Genomic DNA, 13673 nt, shown 5'->3' with positions numbered 1-13673 from the left:
AGTGTTTTGCCCGGTGCCGAAGGCAAAGCACCGAGGAGGGCATCGATCCTGTTCAGCAATGGAGCAAGCATCGGTGGCATCGGATCCGACGTCGGAATTGGAGCTGGTATCGGTGCCAATGGAATCGGGTGTCCATGGAGAGCTTGTACCATCGCCTCCTGAACCACCTGGTTCAGTTCCTCATGGAACACTGGCAATGTTAAGACCAGGTCCGGAGTGGGAGGCTGGATGGGCACTGCTGGAAGAACTACCAGTATCGGTGGAGCATCGGTGCCTCTCCCGAAGACGAGGGACGCCTCGGTGAACCCAGCACTAAGGAGGTTCGGACCTCCTCGACACGGGCCTTCTTCCTCGGTGGCTCTTTGGAAATGGAGGCCACCGGTGCACTCGGATCAGATGGTAAGGGTTTGCGATGCCGATGCTTTTCCCTATGGTCTCCCTTACTGGTGTCCAGCGCCGAAGAAGCGGAAGCCAAAGTCCTCAATGCAAGTCGAGAGTTATCAGTATCCGACCAGTGACGGGACTTGGCTGGCGACAGTGTCGATGACTTTGAAGCTTTTGATGAAGAAACCTGTTTGGTATGGAACAATAAAGCCATCTTTTCCAAAACGAGCCCGGTGAGGGTCAGTGATGGACACTGTCCTCGGACAGTCTGGGCATTTACGAAAACTCGTCGACATCGTCGAAGATTTAAGCCGCGGCGCGGTTGGTTACCTCCAGGCCTAAACATTGGAACAGTCGGTAAAACTTACCAAACAGACATGGATATCGACGGTATACAAGGGGGACCCCAGCCGAGGTGAAATATTTTGAAAACTTGAACATTCTCCTGAAGAATATTTTCCTGTCAGGAAACCATGGAAAAGCTCCTAACTCCGCATGGCAAAAGCTGCGTTGGAAAAAAAAAAAGAGACTAAAGGGGGGACCCCTGCTGGATGCAGGGTTGGTACCATGGTGGACATGCTCAGTGGTGCCAGCCAAAGTTCTAGAAACTTTGACCTTTTTGACAACAGTGTTCCATGATTGGGTTCCATCCTGATGTTGTCACCCATATGTGAGGACTACCATCCTGCTTGTTCTGTGAGAACTCAAAAATTAAATTACAGATCTTAGTTAAAATTTGTAACCTATCATTAAAAGCATCCATTGTACCTGAAGACTGGAGGGTGGCCAATGTAACCCCAATAGTTAAAAAGGGCTCCAGAGGCAATCCATGAAACTATAGACCAGTGAGCTTGACTTCAGTGTCAGGAAAAATAGTGGAATCTATTCTAAAGATCAAAATCACAGAGCATATAGAAAGATATGGTTTCATGGAACAAGTCAGCATGGATTTACCCAAGGGAAGTCTTGCCTCACAAATCTGCCTTTTTTTTTTTTTTTTGAAGGGGTGTGGATAAAGGTGAAGCGGTAGATGTAGTGTATTCGGATTTTCAGAAGATGTTTGATAAAGTCCCTCATGAGAGGCATCTAAGAAAACTAAAAAGGCATGGGATAGGAGGCGATGTCCTTTCGTGGATTACAAACTGGTTAAAAGACAGGAAGCAGAGAGTACAATTAAACAATCAATTTTCTCACTGGAACAGGGTAAACACTGGATTGCCTCAGGGATCTGTATTTGGACCGGTGCTTTTCAATATATTTATAAATGATCTGGAAAGGAATAAGACGAGTGAGGTAATCAAATTTGCAGATGATACAAAATTATTCAGAGTAGTTAAATCACAAGTGGATTGTGATAAATTGCAGGAGGACCTTGTGAGACTGGAAGATTGGGCATCCAAATGGCAGATGAAATTTATTGTGGACAAGTGCAAGGTGTTGCATTTAGGGAAAAATAACCCATGCTGTAGATACACGATGATAGGTTCCACATTAGGAGTTACCACCTAGGAAAAAAAAAAAAAAATCTAGGCATCATAGTGGACAATACATTGAAATCATCAGCTCAGTGTGCTGCGGCAGTCAAAAATGCAAACAATGTTAGGAATTATTAGAAAGGGAATGGTGAATAAAACAGAAAATGTCATAATGCCTCTGTATCGCTCCATTGTGAGACCACACCTTGAGTACTGTGTACAATTTTGGTCACCACATCTCAAAAAAGATATAGTTGCACTAGAGAAGGGAGACCAAAATGATAAAGGAATGGAACAGCTGCCCTTTGAGGAAAGGCTAAAGAGATTAAGGCTGTTCAGTTTGGCTGAGGGGGGATATGATAGAAGGTGGATATTCCAAATCAGAAGAAGAAGATACTGTGCCTGCAAAGGTAGCAGTAAACACGTGTTCCAATGCACTTGCAGCTGAATCCAGCGCTGTAAGGCTGAAAGCAGGAAGCCCCAACTCCTTGTCTTCCTGCCATACTTCAAAGATGGCTGCTGTTTCTGCTGCAGCAAACAGCCTACTGGCAGGAGCTGACAATGCAGCCAACTCCACCAATGCATTGTATCCCCCCCCCCCCCCCAACCCTACCGGAGCAGCAAAGTCGGCATGCTGCTCTGCCCCACTTTTCTCTGAATAAACGTGACATAACTGCATTGTTTCCCTAGCCTGCTGCTGATGCCCAAGCATAACACACATAGTGTGAACCTCTTTCCGTGTTCAGACGACAAAGCCATAACTTCCCCTGCACCTCTTGCTAACCAGTGAAAAACACCCCACTGCAAACAGGAAAGAAGAAAAATTCTGTGATTCACCCAAAGTGCTGCCAGTTGAAGGCCTTTCTACAACACCCTTACCGAAAGGTTCCTCTTCCTTTATTTATTTATTCACTTTATTAATGCCACCAGCCTATCACCAAAAATTGTTTTTCATGTGGAACTCCCAAGGGAACAAGCAGGAAGAGAAAGGCAGGGGTGGGAGGTGAAGGGGAATGTGTGATTCTGTGCACGTGGTTCTTGGCTTACAGAGGCGGTTAGAGAACAGAACAATCTGGACTTTTTTTTTCACAGGATAAATTTATTACTTACAACACAACAGAATATAGGTAAAAAAGGTCTGCTTACTTCAGCAGCTTTAAATCAAAAGTTACAGCAATCACAAATAGACAGTCTTAGCATAGGAGCTGCTGTCTCTTTCCCCAGTGTTTATCTGTTCCTCCCAGGGCCTCAGCTTTTATTCTTCTACCCAGAGAAACACGCTATACGTCTTGATTTCCCTTAAGATGGACCAGGCTAGATAGCTGGAGCCAGTCCTTTAAGGTGTTCTGAGGTATACTCCTATATAATCCTTCACAGAAGGCTATCCAGATAAATTGAAGTCAAGTTTAGATAAAAAGGAAACAAAGCCCCCTGGTCTACAGATGGGCTTAACTAAGGGGATAGAAGACTTTCACCTCAGGAGCTGCTCTTCCAATTCACTAATCCTCTTCAACTACCTAACCAGGCCTCAGTTCAGAGCACAGCATATGCTTGCCTACCATCTACTGGAGACAGAGAATATGGGCAGGCTGAGGTAAGCACAGAAGCCTATACAGGGTGACATCGGTTAACCTCTGTCTCTGTCTGCCGATTGGTGAGCATAACCCATACCTCTGAACTTGTCTATCTGGATGACAAGGAAAAATGCTTTTGCAAGCTGAAAATCTGCCTCTCCTTACCCATGCCCTTTGGCCTAGAATCCCCCTGTACCGGCTTTACTTAAACCAGAGAGGATCAGTCCTCAGACTGTCACCCCAAGAGAAGCCCAAATTGCTAACTCTTTTCACCCAGCCGACACCAGGCAGCAGCACAGGACACTGTCTTACCATTCGCTAGAGGCAGATAATACTGGCAGGATAAATGCAGCATGGAACCCTATATAGGGGGATGTCAGCAAACCTGCTGTTCTGTCTCCATCTTGTGGCAGAGGAGTATAACGTATGTATCTGGACTAGTCTGACAGAACAGGATTCTGATTTTTAAAATCACTGGCTCTCAAATTGCTTCAGGGCTGCCTCTTCTTGCAAAAATAAAAAGATTTCTCCCTCATGTTTATGCTTCCTGGATTCCCTTTTGACTTTTCTTTAAAAAAGGTAATAGGGACGAGGAGGAAGTGATGTCACTCCTCATGCGAGCTGCTTAATTTCTAGCTCCCCGTTTCTATCAGCTAAACACTGGCCTTTTTTAAGCCTACAAGCCTATAAACGCGTCTGCAGCTACATAAAACTGTGCGCTGCAACTTCCTGATGGCTGCGAGGAAAAAATAATCAGACCTTCATAAATATTCATATTCTAAGGGCGGAGACGAGCCTGAGCAGGGACGGTCCAATATGGCGCCGACAGACAGCATAATGGAGGACGAGGACGAAAGCGGCGAAACGAGCGAGGCATGCGGGGACTACCCAACTCGATAGGAAATGAGAGGCTGGTTCCAGGAATTAAGGCAAGACCTTAAAAATTATAAATCCTTGGAAAACATATGGGAGGCTATAAATGAAGTGAACAAAAATATGGGTAATCAAATGATAGCAATATTAAATATTGTATTATCAACAAAGAAAAAATGTAGAGGATATAGAAATTGAAAATAAAACAGTTATAAGTGAATTAAAAAAAAGTAAAGGAAGAAATTGGGAAATCTAGGGAAATTCAGACTATGATGATTAAGGAAAATTTACTATTGCAACTAAAAATGGAAAAGTTGGGGAATACAGCAAGAGTAAAGAATATACGATGCATAAATTTCCCTAAATTACATATGCTGACTCCATTGTTTTTATGGAGAAAATATATGATGGAAAATTTAAATATTCCAGATAATATTAGACGAAATATTAGACGAAAATTTACAAATGAGGAATTTGTGAATGAGTTTGCTAATAAATTACCAATAATAATGCAAGACTCAGTAGAAAAAACAATTGATTGCTGGAACAAAGTTATTACAGATACTTTAAATATAATTGCCCCATTAAAATCTAAGGTTATTATTAAGGAAAAGAATTTAAATAATCCTTGGTATACAGATACTCTGCATGAGTTAAAAAGATCTTTGAGAAAAAGTGAATGACGATGGAGGAAACAAAAAAACACACAAAATAAAAATATATATTTCGCTATACTGAGAAAATATAAACAAGATATAAATACAGCTAAGAAAAAATTCTTTGCTGAAAAAATTAATTTGGCCAATAACAACCCACATACTTTGTTTAATATTGTCAAGTCATTGGTGTCACCTCCAAGTTCAGATGTTCTGGGGATTGATGAAGATACCTGCGAGAAAATAGCAGGGTTTCTTCAGCAAAAAACAAATACGATTGTGGCTGAGTTCAAGAACTTACCATACCCTAATTATGCTGATCAAAACCCAGTTTATAGCTGGACCTCTTTCGATTCTGTTTCGTCTGACATTATTCAAAAAATAATAAAAAAACAAAAGGCATCCAATTCCCCATTTAATCCCTGTTCGGGTGCTATTTTCAAAGAACTGGGAGACTATTGTCCAGAAGTTATATGTGCCATCACAAATCAATCATTGGAATCTGGTATTTTTCCATGTCAATTGAAGCTAGCATCAATTACACCAATTCAAAAAAACAAAACATCTCCGTTATCAGATTTTACAAATTTTAGACCAATTGCATCTTTAACATCTTTGTCCAAAACAATTGAATCATCTGTGCTTCATCAGTTGAGAGATTATTTGTCAGAACACGACATTTTACATCCAGAACAACATGGATTTAGAAAAGGTTATTCAACCGAGACCCTCTTGCTTTCATCTTTTGATACCTATATACGAGGATTTGATACTAATTCTGATTATCTCCTGATCTTATTAGATATATCAGCAGCGTTTGATACGCTTGATCATGAGATTTTATTAGCGAGATTACAAGCAATTGGAATACAAACCACAGTATTGCATTGGTTCACTAGTTATCTGGCTAATCGTCAATGTCAAATAAATTTTAAAGGCAAATCCTCGACAATTTACACGCAAAATACAGGGGTTCCGCAAGGCTCATCCTTGTCACCGGTACTGTTTAACATTTACCTTCTTCCACTATGTCAGATTCTAGCTGCACTAGATGTTCATTTTAAGATTTATGCGGATGATATTCAAATTTATGTCCCCTATAAATCTTCCTGGGCTGATACAATTTCACTATGCAACTTGTATGTTAATACAATTAAACAGTGGCTAAGTCATAGCCGACTTAAACTTAATACAAAAAAAACAGAACTTCTTTATCTGAGTGTTCTAGATGACTCTCTAAATGGTCCTCCTTCTTTGATCACCCTGGGCAATGAGATAATCAAAGTTAAGAAAGTTACCCGCAATTTGGGAATTCAAATGGATACAAATCTATCTTTATCCTATCACGTTTCCAATCTGGTAAAAAATTCATTCTTTAAATTGCATACTTTGAAACGACTAAAACCTTTACTTTTCAAAAACGATTTTCAAACTGTACTTCAGTCTCTCCTGTTCTCGGGTTTAGACTATTGTAACAGTTTGTTTCTGGGTCTTCCAGACTCTGCGATAAAACCATTACAGCAAATACAGAATTCAGCAGCTCGTCTCTTAGTAGGACTACCTATGAGATATCATATTTCCCCTATCTTATATAAACTTCATTGGCTCCCAATTAAATAGAGTAAAATATAAGGTTCTCTCTATAATTCATTCACTAATTCATGACCATGATTCCACATGGCTCTGTACATCTTTACGGTTGTATAAACCAATGAGACACCTTCGATCAACATCTCAATATTTGCTCGATGTTCCCACAGTTAGAATAGCAAGACTCAATATGACTAGGGAGAGGGCCTTTTCAGTGGCAGGACCACTGTTGTGGAATTCTCTCCCTAACACTTTAAGGCAAATTATTAGTCATAGTGAATTTAAGAAGGCAGTTAAAACTTATTTATTTAAGATTGCATATGCTCATCTTGAAAACTGACTATTTCACTTTTTTTAAGCCACATTTTTTGTAGCAATCTACTATTCGAATACACATTTTGAAGGAATATGGTTTATATGAGTTATATTTTTAGATTTATTATTTCCTTTCTATCTTTGACTATTTTTGTTAAAAAATTAGTATATTTATTTTATGAGTAGGGATTATGACAATATAATGTATTTTTATTCTTTCTATCTTTTTATCTATACTTTTTTAAATTTGATGTTTTATTTTATTTTATTTTTTTATTTTTATTTTCTCTTTGGTTAATGGCTCTATATAATCGAAATATGTAAACCGTCTTGATCAAACTAGTTTGAAAAGACGGTATAGAAATATTTTTAAATAAAATAAATAAATAAATAAAATTTACTATTGCAACTAAAAATGGAAAAGTTGGGGAATACAGCAAGAGTAAAGAATATACGATGCATAAATTTCCCTAAATTACATATGCTGACTCCATTGTTTTTATGGAGAAAATATATGATGGAAAATTTAAATATTCCAGAAGCTACTTTGCCTAAAATATCTAAATTGTTTTATTTACCGCCAATGAAAAAATCAACAGTAGTTAGAGACATTGGTAATTTGAAAATAGAGGAATTGGTATACAATGTTTCCCCTCAAAATAAAGAATTAAATTTGTCAGAAATGTTAGAACAAACAGACACAGAGTCTGTTGTACCATCTACCTTAATAATATCTTTTATGTTAGAGTCAGATAAAGACTGGATTTTTAAAAAAATGTTCTTGAATAGATTTAAGGAATTTATGGGGAGCAAAGTGCAATTATTTCCTGATTTAGCGCCAATAGCACAAAGACGTAGAAAACAATTTCTTGCGCTGAAGTCTCAAATAACTCAAATGGGAATGCTATTTATTTTGAAATACCCATGCAAATGCCTCAAAGTCTGAGGGTAATACTTGTGTATTTTTACAACCCGATCAGTTAACACGATTTAGTCAAAGTAAAATGATATGTACTACTAGCTCTACCCCTAAACCCAACTAACTCAGTCATACAGGATATGAAGTGATCTTTCCAGTAAAAGTAAAAAGTAATCCCAATTAGTGTGTATTAATTATTAACAATTAAATAATGTATGGGTAATGTGTACCTTGGTTTCAATTGTGGGCTAGACACAGGCAGATAAAATGAATGAAAGAAAGTAGTTATATGGAAAATTTCTTTGGTTTAAACATTGTGTAATTAATATATGATGTAAGAAAATAAGATTATATAATAATTGGATTAATTATAATGAGGAAAGTAATATATATTTTCTGCTTTCTTATAAGTGTATACTTTAAAATGTTGTTAATAACCTGTGATAATTTAAGAAAATTTAAGCTTGAATTGATTGTAAAATGGAGAAATATAAAATAAAAAAATATATATAAATCAGAGGTGGAGGCCCTCATCTCAGAACTTCGAGAAGATACAGATGAACTAGACAGGTGGATGGATGAGCATGAAATCCGCCTAGACGCACAGGGGGCGGGCTGGCATGCCCTGCAAAAAGATCAAGTGGAGCTACAACTCACATGCCAATCTATGGCAGATAAATTAGAGGACTTGGAAAACTGCAAATGGCGGTGCAACTTGCGCATAAGAGGAGTGCCAGAAGTTGATGAATACAATAACTGCTTACAGGTGGGGGGAGAAAATTTCTGTGTTTTTTCTTAAGGAAGCAGAACCTACCCCAAGTGCTTCAGAGCCCTCCGTCAAGATTGAAAGGGCACACCAGTCCTTAGGACCAAAAATAGCTAATAAATCTTGGGACATCATCATTTGTTATCATTCATTTATACAAAAAGAAAAAATATATGCAGTAGTGTCAAGACTTCAGATGTGTCACTGCAAAGCTCACAATGGCTAATATCCGATACCGCTGGCTCTTCCCTGGCGGGCTTATGTTCATGATTCAAGGGATCACTCATCGTGTAAAATCAGTAGAGGAGACTGCAGGGATTTAAGTTGTGGTGCTAAGTTAGGATGCACGTTAATATTAAGAATCTCCGATTTTTCCCAATTGATCCTAAAACCGGAAGCTTAATGATTCTCTTCTTGCTGATTCTAGTTATGTGCCTCAAATTGTTGCGGATATTAAGGAATATATAGAATTTAATGACAACGGAGATACTAACCCGGTGGTTATCTGGGAATGCCTGAAAGCAGTTTTAAGGGGCAAATTCATAGCCCGGGGCTGCGTTCCTTAAACAGCAGAGAGAAGGAGAACGAAATCGGCTACTTAAGCAGCTACAGCACTTGGAAAAGATGCATAAGAATACTCAGCTATCTCTGGTCTTCAAGACCCAGCTCGATGAGTTACGGAATAATATTGCATCCCTTGATGCTGCAGCCATATCCCACCAATTGGAACTAACACAACAAAAATTTTTTGAAGGTGGTGATACTAGCTCAAACTCTCAAGCGCAGGCAGGCTCAGACGACTATCGTTAAAATAAACAGCCAGGATGGAGCGCTCTTGACAGATAACAAGTCTATATGACAGCGTTTTCAACAATTTTACTCTGAGTTGTATTCTAGAGATACGACCATCAGTCCCGCAGATATAGATAGCTATCTTGAATCATCTGCATTGACAGAATTATCTGAGTCTCAATACCATATCTTGAATAAAGACATCTCAGAGGCGGAAGTATTAAATGCTATCAAATCCTTGCAACCTGGCAAGTCGCCCAGACTTGATGGCTATACTGGCCGCTTTTACCAAGTATTTGCTTCACAACTGGCCCCTCTTTTGGTGAACTTTTTTCAGGCCCTAAAACAAGGGAGTCCTCTCTCTAGCCTTGCAAATACGACTGGCATACGGTCCTAGCCAAGCCTGGCAGAGACCCAACCTTATGCGGCTTGTACCGGCCGATTTCACTAATCAATATAGATCTCAAATTACTAGCTAAAATTCTGGCCACTAGATTGAATAGTTTCATAGCTTATATCATACACCCTGACCAGGCTGGTTTCATTCCAGGATGACAAGCGAGTGATAATGTTCATATGATGTGGTGGGTTTCTAAGCACAATAACCCTACATTGGCTCTCTCGGTTGACGCCGAGAAAGCTTTTGATATGGTGCATTGGCCATATCTTTTTGCATTGCTCCGCAAATTAAACTTTGGAGATTCCTTCTTACAGTGGTTACAACAGTTATATCAGAGTCCCATGGCCTGCATTAAGATTAATGGGGGATACTCACCCACCTTTCTATTTCAAAGGGGCACCAGGCAGAGATGTCCGCTGTCCCCGCTTCTCTTTGCTATTTTTATTTATTTATTTATTTATTTTAGAGTCTTTGGGCTAACCAGGTGCGGAACCATCCCGGGATAAGGGGCATAGATCATGGGTGTTTCTCAAAATTCTCTCTCTTTGCAGAGGATATCCTGATAACCATAAAACCATAACTACACCTGAGTCTTCTCTACCGAATCTGACTTCAGCATTAGAAAATTTTAGTGCAGTATCCGGTTTTAGGATCAATTGGGAAAAATCGGATATTCTTAATATTAACGTGCATCCTAACTTAGCACCACAACTTAAATCCCGCTTTCGCTTCAAATGGGCGCACACGCAATTAAAATACCTAGGTGTCTACATTAGCGCTTCACAAGATATATTTAAATTGAATTATGACCAGCTATGGCTTAAGATCTCTTGGGACCTGGAGGAATAGAACAGATATAGCATATCGTGGCTAGGCAGAATTGCCGCTATAAAGATGTCAGTACTACCCAAATTTTTATATCTGTTCCAGACCTTACCGATTGTGGTACCGAAAAGGAAATTATTGTATTGGCAAAAGAAAATTCTGTCTTATATTTGGGGTAATAAAAAACCTCGAATAGCACGCTCCACTCTGTACAAACCTCGTTCTCAAGGGGGTCTGGGGGTACACCATATGGCACGATACTATCTGGCCACCCAACTCCGGATGCTCGTAGATTGGCATAGAAAGAGTAATCCTAAACCTAGGGCTCAATGACTCTCCCCTTAGATCTCTGGTTGGCAAACGGACATATGCTAGTAGGAACGAGGGAATATCATCAAAGCACTTATTTATATGCGAATAACACCTTTTCTCCGGGTTATGAAAACCCAGCCTTTCACGGTTGGAAACGAAAAGGAATCCAGACCTGGGAACAGATTTGGGGTTCTGGGGAGTTGGTCCCATTCTCAGTCTTACAGTTGAAATATGATTTAATGGATGTGGATATTTATCCATATCTCCAACTAAGACACTTTGCCTACGTCTCGCTGCTCGGAGCATCTGCTGTATCCATTTTTCAGTCTGCGTCCAAGTTGATCTACCCGTACGCATTCCCACCACATGTGCAAATATGTCCCTACAGTCTGGCACCCTCGCCAACAATGATGGGATATGGCAGGATTAATTCTACTTAATTTCACCAGATAATAATGATCTCCTCAGGGTGCAGCACAGGTACAACAAGCCACGTGGAGCTTTTCAATGAAACACCTCCACTAGGTCTCCAGCATGGTCTCACTCCTTTCGGGGCAGACAGCCCTTCCGAGATGGTACCCATCAAGGCACCGCCGCAAAGTCCTCACAGACTTAGGTGGTCGGCTGGCCCTACGTCTCGAGGAATGATCCAAAATTACTTCGGATCAGTGGGCCCTTGAAGTAATCGAAAGAGGCTACGCGTTACAGTGGTGTCAGCCAGGCGATTGGGCTGCAACAAGGTTCATAAGCTACCGGAGGACTGCCCCAAGCAGTCCAGATCTTTTTTTTTCTTTCCGTCTCATATTAATTCAAAATCAGATTTTCCCTGTTGCAGATACAGGGAAAATCTGATTTTGAATTAATATGCTGTAAAGCAGATCATTCCACTAAATTACTTATTTATTTTATTTATTTATTTAATTTCTTTTCCTATACCGATGCTCAAGACTAGGTCTTATACATACTTTCGATTATGTATACTTTATTGCGGAGGGAGATTTTTATATGGTGGCCTGGGAAAGGGATCTCCAGCAAACGTTTACTCAAAAAGATTGGGAGGCCATCTTTAAATATATGGGTAAAAGGCTTATAACGGCTTATTTGATTGAAAACTCTAAGAAACTACTGTTTCGATTGCATTATTATCCGGCGAAATTTAGTAGAATTAATCCTGCCAAATCCCATCATTGTTGGCGAGTGTGCCAGACTATAGGGACATATTTGCACATATGGTGGAAATGCGTACAGGTAGATCACTTTGGACTCAGACTGAAAAATGGATACAGCAGAAGCTGGGAGCCTCTATAGTGATCTCCCCCTCTCAAGCTTTCCTAGGCGTCTCTCCCTTCTTAAGTAGGCAGCCAGAACTTGGTTTGGTTAAATATATCTGTACAGCCACTAGAATCGAGATTGCACGGAAATGGAAAACACCTCTAATACCTACTTTAAGTGAAGTCCAAAGTAAATTGGGGAAAATATATGTATTAGCTGAAATTACAGCCCATTCACACAAAACCATTGGGCGCTTCCAAAATGTTTGGCTGCCCTATTGCTCTTGGAAATTGGGTTCTTAGAGAGGAAAATTTTACAACATGCCATATTGCTTAACTATTACAGCCACTTATCTCTCCTTCACTCTGTGCTGTCACATTTGGTTTTATATGCACCTCAGCCTTAGAAAAGCAAGGAATACAGGGAGTGGGGGTGGGGGGTGAGGGAATAGGGTTAAGGCACTTTTTGCAGAGTTAAAATGACACAACCCATTGTTTCACTGTTTTATTTTTGTTTCATCAATACTCATGTTGACTAAGCAGTGTTTTTGTTTTCATATGTGCTTTGTATTATGTATACACTTTATGCTAGGTATATTCATGCACATGGTTTCAGTATGTTTCTATATCATTGTGTCTTTAATAAAAATTTATATTAAAAAAAAAAAAAAGGTAATAGGGACATCTTCATGGGAGCCAAGAGACACTTTAACAAAGCCTAAATTCAATAGAATCCTATTGCAACTTAGGTGTTTGGGGACTCGAAGCCCAAACCAAATCATTTTACTTTTCTATATCCTCTGGTTATCTTCAGGAGCTATTTTCCAGGCTACATCAGAGACAATATGGCCCCACTGGTAATTCAGCTGGAATGAAAATCTCCTCCAAGATTTCCATAAATGATACCTTAAATTAGAATGATTCACTTTAGTCATTCTGTGATTTGTCTTCTCCTCAAACCTCTATGACCTGTCTAGATCCAACAAGGAGATCTAAGCCTAGTCATTTGTTTTTAAAGCACAGCACAAGCCATACACTATCTGAACTTTATTAGCTTTAGATATATCGTTTCATATAGTCTTACTGTAACTTGAATCTTGCCATACCTTTTTCTGAGCCACTGCATCTTCCAATTGTTTCAGCTCTTCTGTTACTCTTAAAATGTGTTGCTCTGCATTTACTATTTGTCTCTGGAGCTCTGTTAATTTCTCTTGTGCTGTGAAAATAGAATAGAAGATCTTATATTTTTATTACTTCTCCTGCACAGATAATGCATCAATTTGTATCAGTCTTGATCACATTTGCTTTTCCTCTTCTACAGAAAATAATCGAAAACCTCCCAAAAGATTGAGGAAAAGGAATACAAGCTTATTTCAAGTATTCCATAATTTTCTTAACAAATCTGCTTGCCAGAATGACAGAGATCTGGATGTTTGTTGTAGAACAGGTCACTTTCATAAAATTATCAACTTTGATCACACATTTAATAAACCACTTAAGAAGCAGAATTGTATTTTATTT

At 39.3% G+C, this 13673-nt stretch overlaps 1 protein-coding gene across 4 annotated transcripts in view; it reads right to left on the bottom strand.

Annotated features, from left to right (window-relative positions):
* CNTRL (centriolin) overlaps nt 1–13673 on the bottom strand; it is a 402596-nt gene that overhangs the window by 331036 nt on the left and 57887 nt on the right. For all 4 annotated transcript variants that reach the window (XM_029610804.1, XM_029610805.1, XM_029610806.1 and 1 more), the window contains one exon: nt 13259–13368. In XM_029610804.1, the coding sequence (XP_029466664.1) occupies nt 13259–13368 (110 nt within the window). The remainder of the gene's footprint in view (nt 1–13258; nt 13369–13673) is intronic.

The sequence above is a fragment of the Rhinatrema bivittatum genome, chromosome 8 (genome assembly GCF_901001135.1).
Source record: "Rhinatrema bivittatum chromosome 8, aRhiBiv1.1, whole genome shotgun sequence".
NCBI classification, from domain to species: Eukaryota; Metazoa; Chordata; class Amphibia; order Gymnophiona; family Rhinatrematidae; genus Rhinatrema; species Rhinatrema bivittatum.
Note: the sequence above shows the minus strand (reverse complement) of the source record. Positions and strands in the feature narration are given on the sequence as shown.